Here is a 22,960-nt window from a genome sequence, read left to right as displayed (position 1 = left end):
AATCGTGAACCATTTTGTTTAAGTTGAGGAAATGGTGAACGTCTCATACAGCTATCTTTATAACAAAGGGTGGGTAGAATTTGTTAGACATGTACCTACCTGTTGGGATATTGAGTGCACTGTGAATGAAATTAGTGAATTAGAAAATGTTTTTGTATACACTGATAGTCCATTGTGTGTTGTTCAGGGTAGCAGTAACACTGTTAGTATGAAAAGTATAGGAGTATTTCAATTAGTGGAATAGCTGGTGTCAGCAGTGGACAGACAGCCACATCACTCATGGCATATTGATGATGACTCACTTATACTGACCCAGTAGAGGAGGTCACTTCACCAGATAGCGGCTCAGTGTTATCAGATGATGAGTTAGTGTAGTGTGTACTAGTTGAACTAGTATTAATGTGTTGTATAGCATCCAACTTCTAATACACAACAGGTACATCCTGTCTACTGCTGATCTGGTCAACCTTCAATTGTACAATAATAAAATGTACAAGGAGATCATCAGAGGCCATGGTGGAACTTCAGTCATGTGATCACAGAATTTCTATTAATAAAGTTACTACTACTCAACACTCACTACTTGAGTACTGTGATGTTCTGTGGTAGACTCCAGTTATTAGGTGCACTTAGTTATTAAAGGCATATTGCCAGGCCCTGTTAGCAAGAGTTAATATTATGGGTTAGTGCACATGGAATGCTTGTGCAAGATCCAGCTACTACTGGAAGTAGAAGATATTGCCAGAACAGTGTCATTAGTTAGAAGTGGACATAAATTATACGTAACACATTGTCAAGCTTGATATTCTAATGCTGTGATTTAAATATAACAGGTCTAAACAACATCCATCCCTATAGTACCACTCAAACTATGCTGTTCCAGTCCAGTTACTCACCTTGTCACTTAGACTAGCTACTCACCAGGTCAGCAAAAAATGGCCAGTTCTTTTCCTCTAAGTGGAATGATGGCCAAGTGTCTGATATTGATGTTAATGTGAAACCTGACAAAGGGTGTACATACCAAAATATTTGTATAAAGACATTCAGTAAACACGATGAGCTGCAGAATCTGTTAAAGAAACTGAAATAAAATTTGTGAATACCATGATGTTCCAGTTAGCTTTAGGAGAATCCTGAAAATTATATAGTAGCAAAACTATACCCTTCACAAAATTATAACAATTTTGTTAAACATACACTCCTTATAAACACAACAAAATAAACAACTCAGTATAAAGTGAAGTTGTCATCGTTATAAGTCATTTCTCCATCTTCATTGGCAAATGTCATCATATCCAAGTATGTTGGATTTTGAAATATTTGTTTGCTGCAGACAACAAAATAGGATCCATATTTTCAACATAAGTATATGCAGGAGTGCATCGAATCCTATGAACAAGGATTCAATGTGCTGCAGTACACATTTATAGAGAAATTAACAATGTAAGGGACATGAAGTGTGTTGTGTGGTCAAGGATACCATGCTATATACAAGTGTGGCAACTTGAAAATGTGTATAGTGAGGTGCCAGGGTATACCTAGGATTTTTCAAAGGGGGTTTCCACTGGAAAGTAGATCCAAGATGCAAGAGTATGGGGGTACAGCCCCCAGGCTCTGATGAATATTTAATTTCGGTGATTGTCAAATACCTGTAGTCTGAGTGCTACATAACAAAATTATGGTCAACTTTTAGCACTGAACTGACCTATGTAATTATATGCCTGATGATCTCACAATGTATAAAAGTAAATTATAATTGTGTTGCCTACACCATTATCATGCAGTATCTTAAACATATGATATACCCAGTTGTAACTAGCTAGTCAGCTAACAGATTAGCTGTGGAATACCAGCTAACATTACACAGTATGTACAAATTGATCAAGGGCTGCAGTAATCAGTATACCTACTAAGGACCATGTACATTTCATTTGTAAAAATTCCTAGCAAGTGAAATGTACTCATGGGATATGTTGCAGACGCAAGTTTTTATACTAAATGACTGTAGAGGATTTTTAATAGTAGTGCATGTGATGACTGTCCCTATTAGAGTATTTCAATGACTGCTCTATTAGAGTATTTCAATGACTGCTCTATTAGAGTATTTCACTGACTGCTCTATTAGAGTATTTCAATAGGGGGACAGCCCCACAGATACTAAGGACACCTCTTTATAAAGGACAAAAATAAACCCAATGGTGAGAGGGGTCACAGTTCCACTGTATCAACTTCTGCATATACTTCAGACATGTTTTCAATGACTATAGTTCTACCCAATTTTCATCTTCAAAATTTCATTCTCCATCGTTCGTAATTCAGTTCACTAGAAATTATAAATTGTTGCTTCAATCCCAACACTGTATATATCGCTTGAGAGACTAGCACTGTCTTTAAATCTACTATTGACAGCCTGGCAATACTTGTAACACTAAATATCATTGTAGTCCTTCCTTGACTGTTACCTTCGATTTCACAACATATCTACTCTGGAAAATTTGAAGGCCACACTGCATTTTCAAAGCTTGATTGCTTTGGCATGGATTTTAAGCATGCTTGAATGTGAGATGCACCTGTACTGATATGCACTCAGTTATGGAGAAGGAGTTGACACTGTAGAAGTCATTGCAACTAAGTCACTAATTTTATTTAGTGATATCATACACTTGTGTAGTAATAGCAAAAGGCTTGGATTAGAAATACTTTAATGCTTATGATGATGCATATGATGTCTGTTTCTAGGTTAGTGCAATGTGTGGATTTACTATAATACAGCAGCTGCATTAATTAACAAGCTAAATGGCTCACTTTTAATAACAACAGCAATTATTAAAATGATTGACACTAACATCATTCATTTTGTGACACACTTTTCACAGATTGGTATAAACTTATATAGTGCTTGCGAGCCCCCAGAAACCAGCCTCTATGACCAGCTTTGGGGCTTATATACTTTTTGCTTCTTCTTTATGAGGCTGATTAAAGGTTATTTTTATAAGTTAAAAATTTGGCTATTGTGCTTGATAGTAAACACATGTTTTATCAGATGGGTTTAAATCGATTATTGAGAGAAAACTAATGTCAAATATTGGAGTAACATTATTTCAAAATACGTAAATAATGAGGATTAATTTAGATGCAAAATATCCACTCAGATTGCTACAGCAAACTAGAGTATAGCTCTAGTGATAAAGTATGTTAAAATAACAGATGATAATGAATGGGCTTTAGATAAGTAAAGTCAGACTCCGGTGGATTTATAACATGATTGTTCTTCTCTGGGTCTTTTGATCATGTTGACCACAAGTGAATCATTTCTTGTACACAATATCCTAATGACAAAGTGTTTGTGAAAGTCTATGCCTAAATATAGTTTAAAGGTGCTACTTGTTTCATGATAGTAAAGGATGTACAGTAACTTACCTAAACAGTCAAACAATTAAATAAGCAAATCCAACTAACCACACGGAAGGTAATTTATTACGAGGTATATTGTATTTATGTAGTTCACATGACTGTTATAGTTACAATCCAAGCTGGAGCTATGTTGTTTTGACTTCATTAACTCAAAGATCACTATTCTTAGCCCTACAACTTCAAACGTTCATAACTTTTTTCCCCAAAGAGGATTTTAGAGGATTTTGGATATGTTATTCTCCAGAAAATTCTGCATCTAATGATACCAAATTTATCTTGGTACCATTTATTTCCAAGTATGGTCATTTTTTTTTACTTTCAACAACCAGGCTATAAGGAGTACACATTATGTCATGCTCAGCTGTTTCAGACTGAATTATGTTGCAACAATGAATGGAAAACTTACCCTGCTCTATACATAGAGACATCATTAACATGAGTAGTTTTCAATAGTTTCTGTTTCTTAGACCACACTCTGTGACACACCAGGTACACACACACTATTAGTATGAGTAGTAAGATGACACCAGTTGATCCACAAGTAATACCAACCAGTAGTCCTATATGTAACATGTTAAGTGTGATAAGATGACAGGGAGACATACAATACCTCTTGTAAACTCTTCATCACAGTTTGGAGAAGAAGTAGCTACATGCAAATAACAATGTAATTATCAACACAGTACAATACCGAAATAAGTATATTACTCACTTCTCAGCTCACAATTCCTCCCACTATACTCAGACAGACAAGTACAAGTGTAGTTACCATTAACCACATCATCACTACAACTACCATTGTTCTGACATGGGTTAGTGTCACAACTAGTAATGATGTTACTGCAGTTCCTGCCAGTAAATCCTTCTGGACATGTACAAGTGTAATTATTAACTTCATCAGTACAAGTTCCATCATTATCACAAGGATCTGGATCACAATCATAAATATTTACATTACAAAGATCTCCAGTATATCCTACACTACAATCACACATGAAGCCATTAACCAGATCAGTACAGTTCCCATTAACACAAGGATCACCAGTACAATCATTGATATTTTCATCACAAAGATCTCCAGTATATCCTGCACTACAATCACACATAAAGCCATTAACCAGACCAGTGCAGTTCCCAGTAACACAAGGATTGCCAGTACAATCAGTGATATTTTCATCACAAAGATCTCCAGTGTATCCTACACTACAATCACACATAAAGTCATTAACTAGATCTCTGCAAGTTCCATTTACACAAGGATCAGACATACACTCATTGATTTCTTGATCACAAAGTTGTCCAGTAAACCCTGGATCACAGTCACAGGTGAAATCATTAACTAGATCTCTGCAAGTTCCATTTACACAAGGATCAGACATACACTCATTGATTTCTTGATCACAAAGTTGTCCAGTAAACCCTGGATCACAGTCACAGGTGAAATCATTAACTAGATCTCTGCAAGTTCCATTTACACAAGGATCAGACATACACTCATTGATGTCTTGATCACAAAGTTGTCCAGTAAACCCTGGATCACAGTCACAGGTGAAATCATTAACTAGATCTCTGCAAGTTCCATTTACACAAGGATCAAACATACACTCATTGATTTCTTGATCACAAAGTTTCCCAGTAAACCCTGGATCACAGTCACACATAAAGTCATTAACTAGATCTCTGCAAGTTCCATTTACACAAGGATCAGACATACACTCATTGATTTCTTGATCACAAAGTTGTCCAGTAAACCCTGGATCACAGTCACAGGTGAAGTCATTAACTAGATCTCTGCAAGTTCCATTTACACAAGGATCAGACATACACTCATTGATTTCTTGATCACAAAGTTGTCCAGTAAACCCTGCATCACAGTCACACATAAAGTCATTAACTAGATCTCTACAAGTTCCATTTACACAAGGATCAGACATACACTCATTGATTTCTTGATCACAAAGTTGTCCAGTAAACCCTGGATCACAGTCACAGGTGAAATCATTAACTAGATCTCTGCAGGTTCCATTTACACAAGGATCAGACATACACTCATTGATTTCTTGATCACAAATTTGTCCAGTAAACCCTGGATCACAGTCACAGGTGAAGTCATTAACTAGATCTCTGCAAGTTCCATTTATACAAGGATCAGACATACACTCATTGATGTCTTGATCGCAAAGTTGTCCAGTAAACCCTGGATCACAGTCACAGGTGAAGTCATTAACTAGATCTCTGCAAGTTCCATTTACACAAGGATCAGACATACACTCATTGATTTCTTGATCGCAAAGTTGTCCAGTAAACCCTGGATCACAGTCACAGGTGAAATCATTAACTAGATCTCTGCAGATTCCATTTACACAAGAATCAGGACTACAGTTGTTAATTTCACTTTCACAATTACGTCCAGTAATCCCATCACTACACATACATGAGTAATTACCCATCAGTGGCATGTTTATACAAGTTCCATTATTCATACACAACACTCCATCACAATAGTCTATTAGTTGTGAACAATTTTTAGAAGTGTAACCAGTTGGACAAGTACATGTGTAGTTATTAGGAACTATAGTAGTACATGTTCCATTATTCATACAAGGATTATCAGGATCACACTGGACTATTATTGTCTCACAATCTTCACCAGTAATACCTTCAGGACAATCACATCTGTAACTAGCAAATCCATCTATACAAGTTGCACCATTCTGACATGGAAAAGGTACACAATTATTAAACCTTTCACTGCAGTTCTGTCCAATAAAGTCTTGTCGACAAGTACAATTGTAGCCAAGAAACAAGTCATTACATGTTGCTAAGTTCTCACAAGGATTAGGATCACATTCATTTGTTTCATCAGCACACAGTCTACCCTCATAACCTGGACTACATTGACAGGTAAAGTTATTAACTTGATCTACACATGTTCCATCATTTAGACATGTCACATTCACACAATCATCAATGTTGACCTCACAATATCTACCTTCATATCCTTGATCACACTGACACATAAAGTCATTGACCAGATCAACACAATTTCCATTAATACAGTCAACACCAGTACAATTGTCAATACCATCAACATCACAAACATCTCCAGTCCAAGGACTAGTACAGTTACAGGTAAAGGTGTTATTACCATCTATACAACTTCCACCATTCATACAAGCCTGAGGAGGACAGTCATTGATATTGGTTGTACAGTTAGTACCAGTATAACCATCATAACATGAACAGTTATAGAAATTAATGAAGTCATTACAAATACCATTCACACAAGGTCCTGGTGGTGTACACTCATCAATTAGGTCAACTTCACACAACCTTCCTGTTAGCGGAGGAGGACATGAACATGTAAAGTTGTTAGTACCCTCCACACAGCTTCCACCATTTACACAAGGATTAGGATCACAGAATCCAATAAACACTTCACAGTTAGTTCCATTGTACCCAACAGGACACACACAGTCTACACCACAATCAAGAGGTGTGTGTGGTACACATGTGGAGTTCATTACACAATCATCACATGGATCTGTAGTGGAGAAAATGTATGCAGCTAGGATGCATGTGTGAAGGAATACTATTACATACACATAACACAGTAACTCGCATTGAATCTACGGTACACACTCATTCCTTATAATTATATCAAAGCAGCTTGCCTCTAAAAGGTACAACCGTGCATGCACAAAAATATAACCAAGAAATTGCTTCTTCTACATTACCATGCTGTTGTAAATAGCCAATGACTTTTCATGAAGTATACTTTCCTAAATAACCATTTGTGAATACTGTAAATGACTGCATTTTATTAATTACATGTTTTACCATGATTTTAACATGCAATATAGCAGTAGAAATTTTGAAGAGCTGTACTTTCCTACCATCATATCACCCAAGACAATCTGGTAGTATTACTTCAGCCCCAGTGTGCCTTTAGAGCAACCAAAATAATTATACTTCTGATGAGTTACTACAGAATTTTAATTTCATACTGACTAACTGATGCATGCTATGGGCATGATATTGTGACAACAGTATCATCATCATTTAGATCATCACAAGTAAAAGAAAAAAATTAGGAATCTTAAATTAGAGTAGGGACAGTGTATAGTGCTGTAATAAAAAGTACTGAAACAAGCTGGATCAGAGTAGTATGTAATGTCCAAATACTGTAAAACAATAAGAAGCGAATATCCCTACTATGCAGCACTATACACTGTCCCTACTCTAATTAATTCCTGTTTTTTCTTATACTTGTTTGTGAAGTTTATTGCAAGCTCATGACCACTAAATAGCCTGCTTTTCACAAAACCAGTCACAATATTATATACAGTTAATCACAGCACCATTATACTAGATTATGACTCATACAATAACAACTGACAAGAGGGCGTGGCTCTACATAAGCCTGCAGACAATAATGGATGTGGATCTGTGCATACCCACAGATTGATGAATGGGCGTGGCTACCATATGTCTACAGACAGTAATTTAAGTAAGTGGGCGTGGCTCACAAAAGAAGCAGGGCTATGCTATGACGTGTTACTACACATCCAAATCATTACACTAATTAATTTAGCACATGGGGTCAGACCTAGGGCCCAAACGAACTTGGATTGTCAGGGTTCGAACATCCACCAACTAAAGTTCATGAATCTTTCGAACTTTTAAAAATGGAGCTGATTCTTGTTTATAAATTATAAATCACAGCATATTAAATGTTAAATGCATGTCTCACAAGTTTGCAACACACACATGCAGTTGTACTGACTCAACAGTTTTACTGAGAAAACTTGAAATTGAATACCACAAGTAAAATGTTTGTGATTACTAGGTTTTAAATACATTTTACTACTGCTATACAGTTGAGACAAGTGATGGCACCACATAGAAACCTTAAAACCCAATAGAGGCATGGCCTGTGACCACCACTAGACCATCAACACATAACGTAATTAAATGCCTAATACCATATGTCTGGCCTCCCCCACATCATTATGGAACAAAGCAAAATGGATAGCTTAACTGTATCACTATCTACTTAGTAACTATAGTTTGAACTGTTCAACCCACATTCGAATGTTCGTTTGTTCGGACGAACGTTCGAATTCACCTAAGTTCATTTGGGGCCCAGTCAGACCGGATAATCTGTAAAGTGGGACCTGGATAACCCAACTCGGTTTTAACATCGTTACTAAACTAAATTGATTGAATTACACGTTGCTAGTTCGCTGCAAGTTGCTCTCACTGATTAATATCAACAGCAAGTCACGTGTGTTCAAATAGTTTGGTGCAACGACCATGTATATTCAAATAGTTTGATGCAATATACACCAGTAGATGGAAGCTGTACTGTAGTCTATTAACACTCAGCGGTAGAACCTTGAGTGATGGCCATGGTAAAGAAGGATAAAAAGTAAGACAATAGCGCAAGCATTGTATGACCAAAGGTTTTCTTAAGCGAACTAGAAGCATTTCTGCAAAAGAATTAGGGCTGTAGCTGTAGCCAGTTTTCCGCTACGCTTGCCTGAAGATGTCAGGCAGGCAGTAGAAAATTCCATTGAATAAATTTAAAGAAAAAATTCTGTAGCAACTTGAAGGAAACATTTCGGGTCGATCTGAAGACACTTTTGGGCTTGATTTTACCCAACCAATACTGTAATGTTGTTGTGAGGAAAAATCGAGGCAGGTTTTTGGGTTATATTATATCATGGGCCACACCTATACCTTTGATGTCCGTACTATACAGTACTGTCGTACTGTATGATAGTGTATGCATTTACAAGTAAGTGATAATACTCTCAAAATATTTCTGTTGTACACTTTAATAATATAATCTCTGTTACCCTACTCCCCTCTCGAAAAGGACTGCCTACAATCCTAATTAGCGTTGGACATAATCATCATGTGATGGTGGATGCCTTGTAACACCTCGCAGGGGCGTAGCCAGGATTTTTTGAAGGGGGGTTCCAGCACCAGCATTGAGTTACTAGAAGCAGGGGTCTGGGGGCGCAGCCCCCAGCCACTGAGAGGCTTTCAATATTTTAATAAATCAAAACTCAGCAAATTGCTATATTTTACATTAATTATGATGCATTAAGTGCCCCTGGGATGAAGGTAGTACTAGATAAAGTCACCTAGTGGAAACAGACAGCATAACACATAGAGACACATATAGTAATCTGTAAGTGATGGTTATCTCACTGTGGTATAGGAGCAATGAATCCACTGATACAAATGACAATCAAAACATTATAACTATGCAAATATGCATAGCATGAATTCATTTTGCATAACACAAGTGATAAATTACTGGAGCTCTATATCTTTAAACACTGCACACCAAAGCTATAGTAGTATAAGATCATGCTAAGTTTTGCATTTAGGAATGTTGGAATGTTTGAAAAACTTCATATGGACATGGATATTTACATGCATGTTCTATTAGAGTATACCTGACTGCTCTATTAGAGTATATACCTGACTACTCTATTACAGTATATCGATCTTTTTAACAAGTTTTGAAGAGGGCTCATGTTACCCTTCCCTGAGAGATGAATGTAAGTTTTATCAATTGTTGTGCTGTGCCATTACACTATATTGCTCACTCATTTTGTCCTGCCACACTAAATGGTGTGTTAGGATCCTGCTTGCAGAAGTCTAAATTTTACAGGGGGGTTCCTGAACCCCCCGGAACCCCCCCTCCCTACGCCCCTGCCTCGGTGCATAGTTGTGATAGGAAATGCACTGTTTGTTGTTGCTGTTGTTGTTGTTGTACATCATCTTCATCATTATTAGTTGTAAATTTCTCCCTATAGTTGAGTCAGTGTTTGGAGATTGTATATTGAGTGCTTGGTTGTGTTGAACAGTCTCATGTTATTTAGACATGGCTTCAGCCAAAGTGAACCACTTTTCTCTGCATGATTCCTGTTTAGGGTGTGCTGAATTCAACAATTAGCATCTGAAAATTTCTTTACTATCTTGCAGGGTCCCATCCACTGATAATTGAGCTTTTGTCTAGTTGCAATGGCCACACTAAGTCACCTGGTTTGTAGGGTTGGCCATGTACTTTCTGATCATAAAACTCTTTCTGGCAAATTTGAATGTTGGCAAGACGTGCTCTCACCAGGTCAAAGGCAGTTCTCAGCTGCTTCTGAAGTGCCATTGCATATTTTCCTGCAGTACAGCTTGATGGTGTTAGTGTGTTCATCATTACATTTTATTCAAGGGTAATCGTGCCTGTCTGCCAAACATCATATAGAATGGCATATAGCCAGTTGAAGACTGTATACTGGTATTGCACACAATACACACCTTATGAACATACTGTTCCTAATCAAATGGATGGTCTCTGGCACTATATCAAGTAGAGTCCAATTGAATCATTCTACAAGCCCGTCACTCTGTGGATGGTATGACATGGTTCTAGTGTTGTGAATGTTCAGCAGATGGCAAATCTCTGCAATTAGCTTTGACTCAGATTGGCAACCTTGGTCAGAGTGTAATGGAATGGTTCTGGTATTGAAAACCTAAGAAATACCGCTTTTTAAGTTTTTCTGTTACCATGGTTGTCTCTTGGTTTGGTACTGGAAAGGCCTCCATCCATCCAATGTCCAACCACAAGAATATAAGAATTACTCTTCTCACCCTCAATTAGTGGGCTGGTAACCAGCTGAGATAGTTCCCAGGGAAGTATGCAGTCAGATTCTTTCTTGTGCACACTGAAAACATGTTTGGCACTACTGCCAGACATGCCAACTCTCACGCATTAGGTGTGAGTCTCACTCTTTGGCTAGTAATCTCACGCACTCACGCCTAACCCTCTCTTTCAGCTTAGTTCTCACGCATTTCTCACACCATGATCTGTTTCATAATTAGCTCTGTGCTTAAAATTGGATAGACCTGTGCTTATTTTTGTACTTTGAGCATGTAGTGACTTTTTTTTTTTTTTTTTGGTCTCCACTACCAAAAATCTTGGAGCTGCACTTGAATCTGGTCCACATTGCTGGTAGTGTTTGAGGTCTCACTCCTAAAATTGTTCAGAGGTTGGCATCTCTGTACTGCTGTACATCAGAATAGTGTCCTGGCCAATAAAATCTCTTTTAATTGTTGAAGTGTTTTTTCTTGGCTTAATTCCCACCACTTATTCCTTCATGTGCTTCACCTAAAATTTCAGTACGCAGATTGTTGGGCATGATCAGCTTTAACCATGTTAAGTTGCTCATGGGCTGCACATAAACCCTACACATCACCCCACTGTGAATGGTGTGTTGTTCCCACTGTTGGAGGAGGCGTAAGTAATCAACACTCTGACTTTTTGCCAGTTCTAGTGATGGCTTTTAGTCTGCTTCTTTGGCTTTGAGTAGTAAACCAACACAGTTATCAGTTAGTTGAAAACCATGCATGTATATTTTCTAAAGAGTATCCAGCTGGATGAAATGGTCATTATTGGCTATGTTGGCTACTCTATCATGATTCAATTTACCTTCTCACAGTGGTTCTTTAAATATAAAGTATCCCATTGGTGAAACAGTGTATCAGCTTCCCTCCACAATACCATTACCAGATGCCATTTTAATAGTTTTTGTAATGATTATTTTTGTGTATGTATTTCCCTGTTTGTAATTGCTGAACTTGTAACTGTAGCTAACTGTAGTGTTTGTTTTTGTAGTTGTATTGTACATATGTATTGCAATGTCTCCTGAACGGTTTTAGCCAATTGTGTGGTGTTAAAAATCTATCTATCTATCTATCTACACATCTATCTATTTATCTATCTATCTATGTGAGACTCTCTACCACATTGTCAACATGGGTAACAGGAAGGGCGTCGGCACTGCTACGTATGCTTATGGCCTGGACGATGGATAGCAGTAAAATTATAATCTTAAAATAATAAAATCCAGCCAACTTACAAACTGCTATAAATTGCTGAAGCCATACCAGTGCATCATTGTCTGTTCAATGGAGCACTGAGGAGATATTGCCAAAGTGTTGAAGAAATGTGACCACTTCCAAGAGCTCTTTTTTAGTCACACAATAGTTTCTTTCAGACTTGGTAAGGATCCTATATGCTACTGGCATAACAAATTACATGTTCTGTGCTATCAGACTGATAATTGAGGTAACACTGTACCTACGTATTCCAGTATCGCTTGCATCTATTAACTACCTTGACCAAATTTGGAAGGACAAGAATTGGTGGTGCAATTTCAACGATACGAAGGCAGTATATGTGACTGGGTCTCGGAAAACCGATCTTATTGCCAATGACAGCAGATTTGATTTTTCACCAAAAACACAACGTTATAAGATGAATAAACTATCAATTCCATTATCAAAATCAGTTAGACTTTAGTGGTCTGCTTTTGCTGGCTGCTTTTCCCAAGCACAGTAGCGATCCGTACAAGTGGTCTGAGGCCCTAATAAAGCTCTGGCAGCCTGGGGATGGCTGTACATGGCTGTACAGTGACATGGTGTCGAATAAATACCTGTGCTGTAAATGTCCTTTCGTTTTAGCTATGTTTGATACCTAAATGGCCCATAACTTGGCCTAATTCATCCCTAGGCCTACGCCTTCCTCTTTAAGATTTTAAACAGCCTCTGGATGCTCTGGAAGGTAAGGAATTGATGTAAAGCATGTGAAAATTTGGTATATACACATAGCTACATCCATTGGCGAGCTACAACACAGTGAATACTTAAAACCGGGCATTTCTCAATACTTTTAAATGGGTGATATGACCAGTTTTCCCAGGCTGGGTCATATGGCCAAGGAAATTTACTTGGTATTGTAGAAGTTTTCTGGTTGTAATTTTAAGCCAGCTTTAGCTGTTCAAATACCTGCTGAAATTTGCTAAATGTTCTTCAAAAGTTCTCCCCATAATAATTATGTTATCGAGGTACACGAGACAGGAAGACCATTGGAGTCCAGCCAGTGCTGAGTTCATTAGATGCTGAAAAGTGGCAGGTATATTGCAAAGCCCAAAGTGCATTACAGTAAACTCAAAAAGGTCCTCTTGAGTAGAAAATGCAGTATCGCATGATCCTCCAGTACCACCTCTACATACCAATAGCCACTTTTCAGGTCTAATGTAGCAAACCAGACTGACCCTACTAAGGTGTTCAGAGTACCATCTACCCTTGAGAGAGGTAGGCATCCTTTACTGTCAAAACTGTTCACCTTTCTGTAGTCAATACAAAATCAAGTTGTGCCATTTTTTCACTAAAACAATTGGAAATTCCCAAGGACTCTTGAATGGTAAAACACCGTTTGTAGCTATTTCATCTAGTAATTGACACACTGTATCACAGCATGGCAAGGGTATTCGCCTTGCTGCTTGGCAGAATGAAGGTGAGGTACCAGTGTTAATGCGATGCTGTAATACATTTGTTCACCCTAGTTCATCATCAATCATTACGAACTATCACATCAGAGTACAGTAGTGGGAACACAAGACTTGGAACTTCTTTCTCTGAGTCTCAGTAATGTCATCAGGCAGGGGTGCACTAATGAAAGATTATCAATGTGTATGTCACCTATAGATGCAGCCTCGGATTCTCTTGCAGTGCAAATTGTATGTTCACTGATATGTTCTGCAGTGGCTATTCTGCTATTCTTGTACACTGTTGTTGGTGTCAAACTTGTATTCACTACCCTTACTGGTACCATTTCACTTAGAATACTCACTAATGTTCTAGCAACACACACAGGTAGCTGATTAGACTCACTGCATTCCACCAGCCATGTTCCCTTAGCAGTTGAGTCTGCACGGGCCATGACTTACATCTCACCACCAGCCGGGACTTTCACTGTGTCTGTCAGTATAACCTTGTTGGACCTCACTGCAGCTGCTACACAGTGTGATGTAAGTACAACAGTGTTTCTATTTACTGACATTCCTCCTGTAGCAAGATCTAATATGCATCTTTAGGCTTCAAGAAAATCGGTTCCTAATCTGATGTAATTTGGTCAGCTATAGTATTCATGCTGAAATAGTTAAATGGACTGTGGCAGACCCTTACATTTTCACCGTCAACCCCAACTAGCCATTGTGCTGTGAGTGTGTTGGAACTATCCTTCACTCTTTCCCAGACTCCACTTTTTAGCAGGCATAATCAAGGTAAACACAAGATACACGAAATAATTAGAAACTCACGGAGCATTTTTACCCAAGTCACACCTGCATTATTATTGTTCTGAACTTGGATGAGTCTAGTCAGTCTTCATAACAGTTAAAAGTTTTTGATTGTGGTACTTAATTAGCATATTTCCATGACATTCCTAGGATTTGTCTGTTTATGTCAGCAAAACATACTGTAGCAAGAACATTCACTGCTGCTAACCACAACAACCATCATCAAAATCTTCAAGTAAGCTCTAATCTGTGGGTATCATGAACCATGATAGTGGGTTCATAATAAGGATCGCAGTGGAATTTTTGAAAATCCTAATAGAACAGTCACCTAAAACCAGCCTTAGAAAGCAGACTCGAGCATAAAACAACCCTCAGAAGGCTTATTATCAAACACTGAACTCAGAAAAATTGTGATATAGCAGTAAAAATGGTCTAGACAAAATTTGGAAACATTCAAAAATTGCGAATTTTACGCGAATTGTTCATATTATTATTCATAATATCATGAACCACGGTAGTGGGTTCATAATAGGGATCGCCCATGTTTATTGCAAAAATCCTAATAGAACGCACACCTAAAAAACCACCTTGAAAAGCATCCTTCAACTCAAAACAACCCTCTGCATGGTGGTTATTTGCAATGAGTATAGGTCCACTAGTAAGTATCAAGTGAAAAGGAAACAGTATGTGTATTTCAGACAAAACTGAAATATGCCCGTTTGTTCATAATAGGAATCGCCCATGTTTTTTGCAAAAATGCTAATAGAACGCACACCTAAAAAACCACCTTGAAAAGCATCCTTCAATTCAAAACAACCCTCTGGTGGTTCTTTGCAATGAGTATTGGTCCACTAGTAAGTATCAAGGGAAAAGGAAACAGTATGTGTATTTCAGACAAAACTGAAATATGCCCGTTTGTTCATATAAATCATATTATTATTATTCATAATATTATTATTATTATTATTCATAATAAATTATTATTATTAGTATTATTAATTTTTATACAAATTAAATAAAACACATTAAAGCATACACACAATGAAACAACAGTAAATATGACAATTAAACAAAAAGGAATATATCTGTCACAACTGTCAATAAGATGTCTCATCAATAGCCGCTCCATCTGCCAAACTTAGTGATCTCCATTTCGTTCGTGATCCACGCACACATAATAAGGCTGCTCGAATAATTGCAAATGATAATCGTGCCCTCACATATCCCATCACAACACTATAATTCTTTTCCCATTTAACTGATAGAGAGTCTGCAAGCCTGCGCAAAAAATAATCAGCCTCTGAGCCAAATAAACCATCTACATTATTATTATTATATTCTTTCACAGGCATAGTGAAGTTTACAAGGAGAATCTTGGGATAAAAAGTAGCAAGGCTTGCTGAATGGATCATTGTGAAGTCAATACCAGACTAATTCGGATTTTACTAGTGAAGATATCAATGAACATTTTCTTTCTGTTGCCCAGAAAACTTAGTGCATTACCATCTTCCCATACATCCCCTACCTCATATATTACCATAAACACTGATGTGTCACCACTTAAATAATCTGAAGTGGATGTTCAGGAGGTTGTTGAGTGTATTTCTCATCTAGATAGTCATAAGGCGGTGGGGGTTGATGGAATTCCAGCAAAGTTTGTTAAGGCCTCACCTTTGTGCATGGCTGTGCTTTTGACTAAGTTAATTAATAAGAGTATTTCTTCAGCTGTCTTTCCGGATTGTTGGAAATCTGCTGTTGTAAAGCCAATTCCAAAATCACGCAATAGTTCATCGTTGTCTAACTTTCGTCCCATTTCAGTTTTACCAATCTTCTCCAAGGTATTGGAAAGAATTGTATCTAATCAGATGATTGATCATTTCAACAAGTATGATCTGTTCTCACAAAGACAGTCTGGCTTTCGTTGTGGACATTCAACTCAGGATGTTCTTCTGCATGTTTCCAATTCTTTTTCTGGTGCTATCGATCATGGGGAATATGTAGGCGCTGTATTTTTGGACCTAGCTAAGGCTTTTGATTGTGTAGACCATTCTATTCTGTTGCAGAAGTTGGGTTGTTATGGCTTTGGTGATAGTGCTCACTCATGGTTAAGGAGTTATCTGAATAATAGAACACAGCGAGTTGCATTTCAAGGTTGTTTGTCATCTAGTGGGCCTATTAAAGTTGGAGTTCCCCAGGGTTCAATCCTAGGGCCCTTACTTTTTTCTATTTATGTCAATGACTTGCCAAGTGTTATTTCTTTGTCTGACATTAATATGTATGCAGATGATACGGAGCTTCACTTTAGCCATGGTGACCTTTCTGTTGTGGAAAAAACCCTTCAAGCAGATGTAGAGAATGTTTCCACTTGGCTGGTTGTTAATAGACTCAAATTGAACGTGATTAAATCATTATGTATGCTCATTGGTTCCCGCCAGAGAACTGGAGGGCTGAATCTCACAATAATGTTGGATGGTGCTATCTTGAAGCAAGTTTGTTCTACTAAGTATTTGGGTGTATATTTTGATCGGCATCTCACTTGGCAGGTTCATGTGGATTATGTTCTTGGTAGAGTTAGAAGGAAACTTTTTGCTATGAATCGGGTTAGGCCGGCTTCCTCTAGAGTTCTGCAGTTGCTATATCAAGCTTATATTTTAGCGGTGTTGGATTATTGTGATACTGTGTGGTTACCATCAAATTCTAGTAGTACTCGTCGTTTGGAAAGACTCCATTCTAAGTTTACATCATCTTTCCATTCCTCTGATAACTTTAACTTCCGATCATCTTTAACTGAAAGGCGTACTTTTCACACAGCTGTACAGGTTTTTAAAATTCTCAACAAGATTTCCCCTCCTTATTTACATGGGATTTTTTCATATGCTGTGGATGTTACTGGTCGCTCTGGTAGAAATTTACACCGATTATTTGTTCCAAGTGTTAGAACTAATTATGGAAAACAGTCTTTGGCGTACAGGGGTACGGCCATATGGAACAGATTACCTAAAGCACTATACAGTACTAAAACTGTGAATGGTTTTAAAACATTATTTTGTACAATGTAATTCTGTTTTGTTGTGTATGTATGTACTTATATTGTATTGTATTTTTTTGTTGTGCTCTCAGGGCATAGCTGAAAAACAGCCTTCTTTGGCTGACGCTATTTTCCCTGATTAAATATCATTTAAAAAAATAAAATAAAAAATTGTGCGTGTCCATGACCTATTTTTGATTTCGTTTTCGGATGGAAACAGCCCAAACTGGGCCGTTTCTTCTTGCCAAAACGCCATTACGCTCGAGAAGCCATACAAGATCGCGCTCGGAGTTTAGTTTTTTGGTGTGCGCTACTTGTGGCTAATAGAATCTGTCTTTATTAAACTCAGTATAGGACAGGAAGCTTAATCTGGGCTGATGACTTTGTTGCAAGGTGGTTTTTTCGCTCCGTGATTATTGTACGTGGGCGGGTTATCCAGATTAAATACTCTAATAGAGCAGTCATGTAAATACTCTAATAATGCAGTCAAGTGTATAACAACAATCCTTGCACTGGATTTGACAGCTATTAAAGGCACCAGTAATGTAAATTGTAGCTCATATTGGGAGATTCTCAGTCTGTATGCACATTGCAATTTGATCAGTTTCATGTTTGTACTGAAACGTTGACAGTGTTACTATGCAGAATGCAAAATTATAGTATTCACCACAGTTTTCATTATCAATCATGTTAATTTGTACACATGATATTGTAGTCAATAGTGTGAGAAGATATTGCTGAGGAGATGATATGTTCCAACAACTTGCAGCAAATACTAGTCAATGATATAGGTCTATAGTTTGATGGATTAGTACATGGGCCTTTCTTGTATACTGGTGTTACATATGCCCTCTTCCAGTCTGAAGGGAGTTCACCCTGATGTATAATGCAGTCAAGTGTATAATAACAATCCTTGTACTGAATTTGACAGCTATTAAAGGCACCAGTAATGTAAATTGTAGCTCATATTAGGAGACTCTCAGTCTGTATGCACATTGCAATTTGATCAGTTTCATGTGTGTACTGAAATGTTGACGGTATTACTATGCAGAATGTAAAATTACACTCTTCACCACAGTCTTCTTCATAATCCATTACTGGATTAACAAAAGGTACACAAACTAGATGAATAAAAAATTGGAAATTTTAAAATGGGAATAGGGATCGCTGAAAAAGCCACAAAACAAGAAGGGATCGTTGGGGTGGTAATGTAAACCACAAATCCCTATTTTGACTCACTTCAAAACGACAGAGCATGTAACTAAAGATTTATGACAGAGAGTCAAAATAGGGATTTGTGCATGGTTTACATTATCACCCCAGTGATCCCTTCTTGTTTTGTGGCTTTTTTCAGCGATCCCTATTCCCATTTTAAAATTTCCAATTTTTTATTCATCTAGTCGATCTAGTATTATTATTCATATTATTATTATTATTTTGTTTCACTCGTGTACAGCCCAAGGCTTCCATTTTTTCGCGATAAAAACTACACAGCCTTACTCACTGAGTCCTTCCGCGTGTCCATGACCCATTAATTAACCCGTACTCCACAGATCGCTAACCGGCCTCCACCTGGATAAATTTCTAAGTTCTTCTTCGCCATTGCCTGCTGTTCCGTATACGGAAGAAGCCGTAGAAGAACAAAATGACGGGATCTTGTGTGCCTCAGGGATGCGACTATAGTCTTTATAACGTTAATAGATGGCAGATCGAGCAGATTGAAGTTGTGCAGCACTCTTTTACCTTACAAGATCGCCATAATTATAGGGTCTCTAGTGAGCTGCCCGTCTTCGCTACGAGAAGCCGTTCAAGCGCGCATGCAAGGCATCCAGTTTATTCTTCTTCCTAGCCATCACAGTGAGTGCTTTGTTTGTCCATTATAGGTGGAAGATAAATGGTATCGCTGATATCATGGCTGCTTTTCACACGCAAAAAAGGTTGGGTGGGGTGTTTATTACAACCCTACCATTTAAACATATTTTGTGGTCTAACCACATATCATCAACAACCCTCCCATATGGTATCCATGTCATAAACAACTTACAGAGTGTGAAGTCTGACAGTCTTATATGGGAGGATTGTGTGCTACTGTGCTTATGTCACTGTAACTAGCTACTGTTTACTTATTCTAGCACATTCTCCGATCAGCTAGTGACATTGACAGTTGCAAACATTTAGCTATGACCACATGCTAATGCACTTGTCAATTTCATGCCCCACCCCCCACCCCCGGACATCCCCACACCCCAGGTGGGGATTTGACATTGCTTCTTGTCCCCACCCCTGGGGCAATTGACCGTTGTCCAATTCACTGACTGATTTTCGGTAGTTGCATTTCTAAACAATAAAATCGGACTTGCTATAATATTACTAGCTACAGGGCAGGTTTATTATTAGTCACATGCATGAAATATGCGCTTAGTCATCCTTGAGGTGTTGTCAAATCCCTACTATTGGGGTGGGGACATAGTGGGGATTTGACAGTCGATTTTGCCCCACTAGTGGGGAATTTGACACCATGATTTGTCAAATCCCCTGTATTCCGGGGGGGGGTGGGCATGAAATTGACAAGTGCATAACCAGACTTTGCTGACTATACCTATGGTGTTCCACTTTGTGACACACTGTTGCTAGCAGGCTACACCTAGGCTTTCCAGGGCTAGAGCCAGTCTTAAGTCCTGGCAATTGGAACTCAATATGCCAGTTTAAAGTACTCCTGCATACATGGGTAATGACTGCCAAATCCCTGGTAATCATGTAAGACTGGCTACGCCACTGGCCACTGGTAGTGCATGACATTGTGATTTGTACATGCAGACACCGGCATAGGAAGACTTTTCGGCCAAGCCTAGCCATCTCCTATTTAGCTTGATTAATACCAACTCACAGTGTTGCTGCTGTATTCAGCCCTGTTCATACATGCATTTGTACAAAGGTGTTGTAAAGTGTCATCGCTACAATAATAGCACTACAGCTACAATGTATAGCTATCTCTTCACTACCTATTCTGTTAGACAACTCTACACCTATAATGTATGTGCTTGATGTATGCATCATTATATCATGTGAAAATTTATCTTCTCTTTTGAAAAAAAATTGGACTCTACAGCAATTATAGCACTAACAGTTACCATTCTTATAACTTGTATCATAGAGTTTCATTCTTGTCCTTCTGTCAGAATAAACACCTAAGACATCTTGTTCTTCTTCAAGTCTCCTGTGCTGTCATCAACACTGTCTCCTGTATATAGTGATAGGTGCACAATCAGTAATTCTTCTGACAGGTAGGTAGTTCATATAGCAGTGTGTTTTCAGCAATGACACCAAGTGTGACGATGATGGCTCAAACACTGAGTATAGACTAGGAATTAATGTATCCTGCCTTATATTTTGTGTGTGTACAAATCAGGATGAAAATACAGTCTTTATCATAGATTACAAAATTAATATTGCATTAACATATCTAATGATAGGCATTCCAGTATCCGAGATTTTTTAATAAAAAAATTCTCCGTATATTCCCCAATAGAACCCTGGCACAAAATAACAACTCGTGTTTAACTTGGGATTGCTCCGTCGTCCGAGCTCCAATGAGTATGAAAATCGCTGTGGGGTTTGTCCACATGCTGATCATCATGAAAATCTTAGTTTTATCGTGCGCGTTACATATAAGTAAGTTTTGTGTTGTTTTGTAATCTTTTCAAGCCTTGTAATGTATGTAGAGTACTTTAAAACTTTTAAAAACGTACTGTCAGGTGGAAGGTAGTCACTGGTGCTTACTTTAAAGTGCGTAGTTACTTCGCTCGGGTTAGCGATTTTCAGCTCCAGAGCATTTTTCTGGTGGCTGTGTCATCAGATCAAAAGTATAAACCACTTCAAAGTAGGCACAACAATGCCATAATTGAAACCACAACTCCACCTTAGGTATTGTTGCATCATTGTGGCACCTCCACTTTAGTTGTTTGCTTTTATAAGTTGTTAACTTGATGTTTTTATACTTACTTGAGATAGCCACTTGCCTATGGATATGCACCACTGTGTTGAGAAGTGTGCAGTAGGTGAAACATAATTGCTCACCAAAAAGCATACAATGGTTGCTGAGATCCAATAAGATCTGAAGTTACTCTCATTACATGTACAAACTTGTAGCTAGAAGCAACTGCAGTTTCAAGATAGTCCAGATTACTAGATGGCTTCCTGATTCAATTGTGCCATTTTCCCTTTAAAATGTATGGGGAGCCCTGGAGAAAATTTTTACCTTTTTTCAATTTTTAAGCACTGTGCATGCCCAAGTAGCTAATTCCAACCCAACAAACTATATATTTCTGAGATCGGCAATCAATACTCTATCTATTGAGCATATAAAAAGCCCATTTTTCCAAATTTTAAAAATTGGGCTGGAATGCCTACTAATGAGTTGGCCTTTTAAACTAATATAGGAATCTCTGTTAGCTTACTACACTAATGTGTCAGTTAACTTATAATCCGTAAATGGATTTGGAATAAAGTACACAAACTAGACATATTAAAAATTTCACTGGGATGGTAATGTAAACCACAAATCCCTATTTTGACTCTCTATAAATACAAAATTAATAATGCGTTAAGATATCTATTTATTGAGTTAACCTTTTAAACTGAGGAATCTCTGTTAGCTTACTACACTAATGTGCCAATTAACTTATAATCCATAAATGGATTTGGAAAAAAGTACACAAACTAGACATATTAAAAATTTAAAATAAGAAATAGGGATCCCTGAAAAAAGCCACGAAACAAGAAGGGATCGCTGGGGTGGTAATGTAAACCACAAATCTCTATTTTGACTAACTTCAAAATGACAGAGCATGTAACTAAAGATTTAAGTCAAAATAGAGATTTGTGGTTTACGTACATTACCACCCCAGCGATCCCTTCTTGTTTGGTGGATTTTTTCAGCGATCCCTATTCCCATTTTAAAATTTCCAATTTTTTATTCATCTAGTCGATCTAGTATTATTATTCATATTATTATTATTATTTTGTTTCACTCGTGTACAGCCCAAGGCTTCCATTTTTTCGCGATAAAAACTACACAGCCTTACTCACTGAGTCCTTCCGCGTGTCCATGACCCATTAATTAACCCGTACTCCACAGATCGCTAACCGGCCTCCACCTGGATAAATTTCTAAGTTCTTCTTCGCCATTGCCTGCTGTTCCGTATACGGAAGAAGCCGTAGAAGAACAAAATGACGGGATCTTGTGTGCCTCAGGGATGCGACTATAGTCTTTATAACGTTAATAGATGGCAGATCGAGCAGATTGAAGTTGTGCAGCACTCTTTTACCTTACAAGATCGCCATAATTATAGGGTCTCTAGTGAGC

At 37.9% G+C, this 22,960-nt stretch overlaps 1 protein-coding gene across 1 annotated transcript; it reads right to left on the bottom strand.

The window, feature by feature from the left end:
- Positions 1-1,167: 1,167 nt before the first annotated feature.
- Positions 1,168-11,182, bottom strand: LOC136263722 (fibropellin-1-like). The gene is made up of 6 exons (XM_066058356.1): positions 10,993-11,182; positions 10,474-10,605; positions 4,127-7,006; positions 4,025-4,063; positions 3,821-3,974; positions 1,168-1,327 (listed from the first exon to the last, which is right to left on the bottom strand). The coding sequence occupies exons 1-6, from the start codon at positions 11,180-11,182 to the stop codon at positions 1,228-1,230; spliced, it is 3,495 nt and encodes a 1,164-aa protein (XP_065914428.1). The 3' UTR covers positions 1,168-1,227.
- Positions 11,183-22,960: the final 11,778 nt, after the last annotated feature.

The sequence above is a fragment of the Dysidea avara genome, chromosome 8 (genome assembly GCF_963678975.1).
Source record: "Dysidea avara chromosome 8, odDysAvar1.4, whole genome shotgun sequence".
In the NCBI taxonomy this organism is placed as follows: Eukaryota; Metazoa; Porifera; class Demospongiae; order Dictyoceratida; family Dysideidae; genus Dysidea; species Dysidea avara.
Note: the sequence above shows the minus strand (reverse complement) of the source record. Positions and strands in the feature narration are given on the sequence as shown.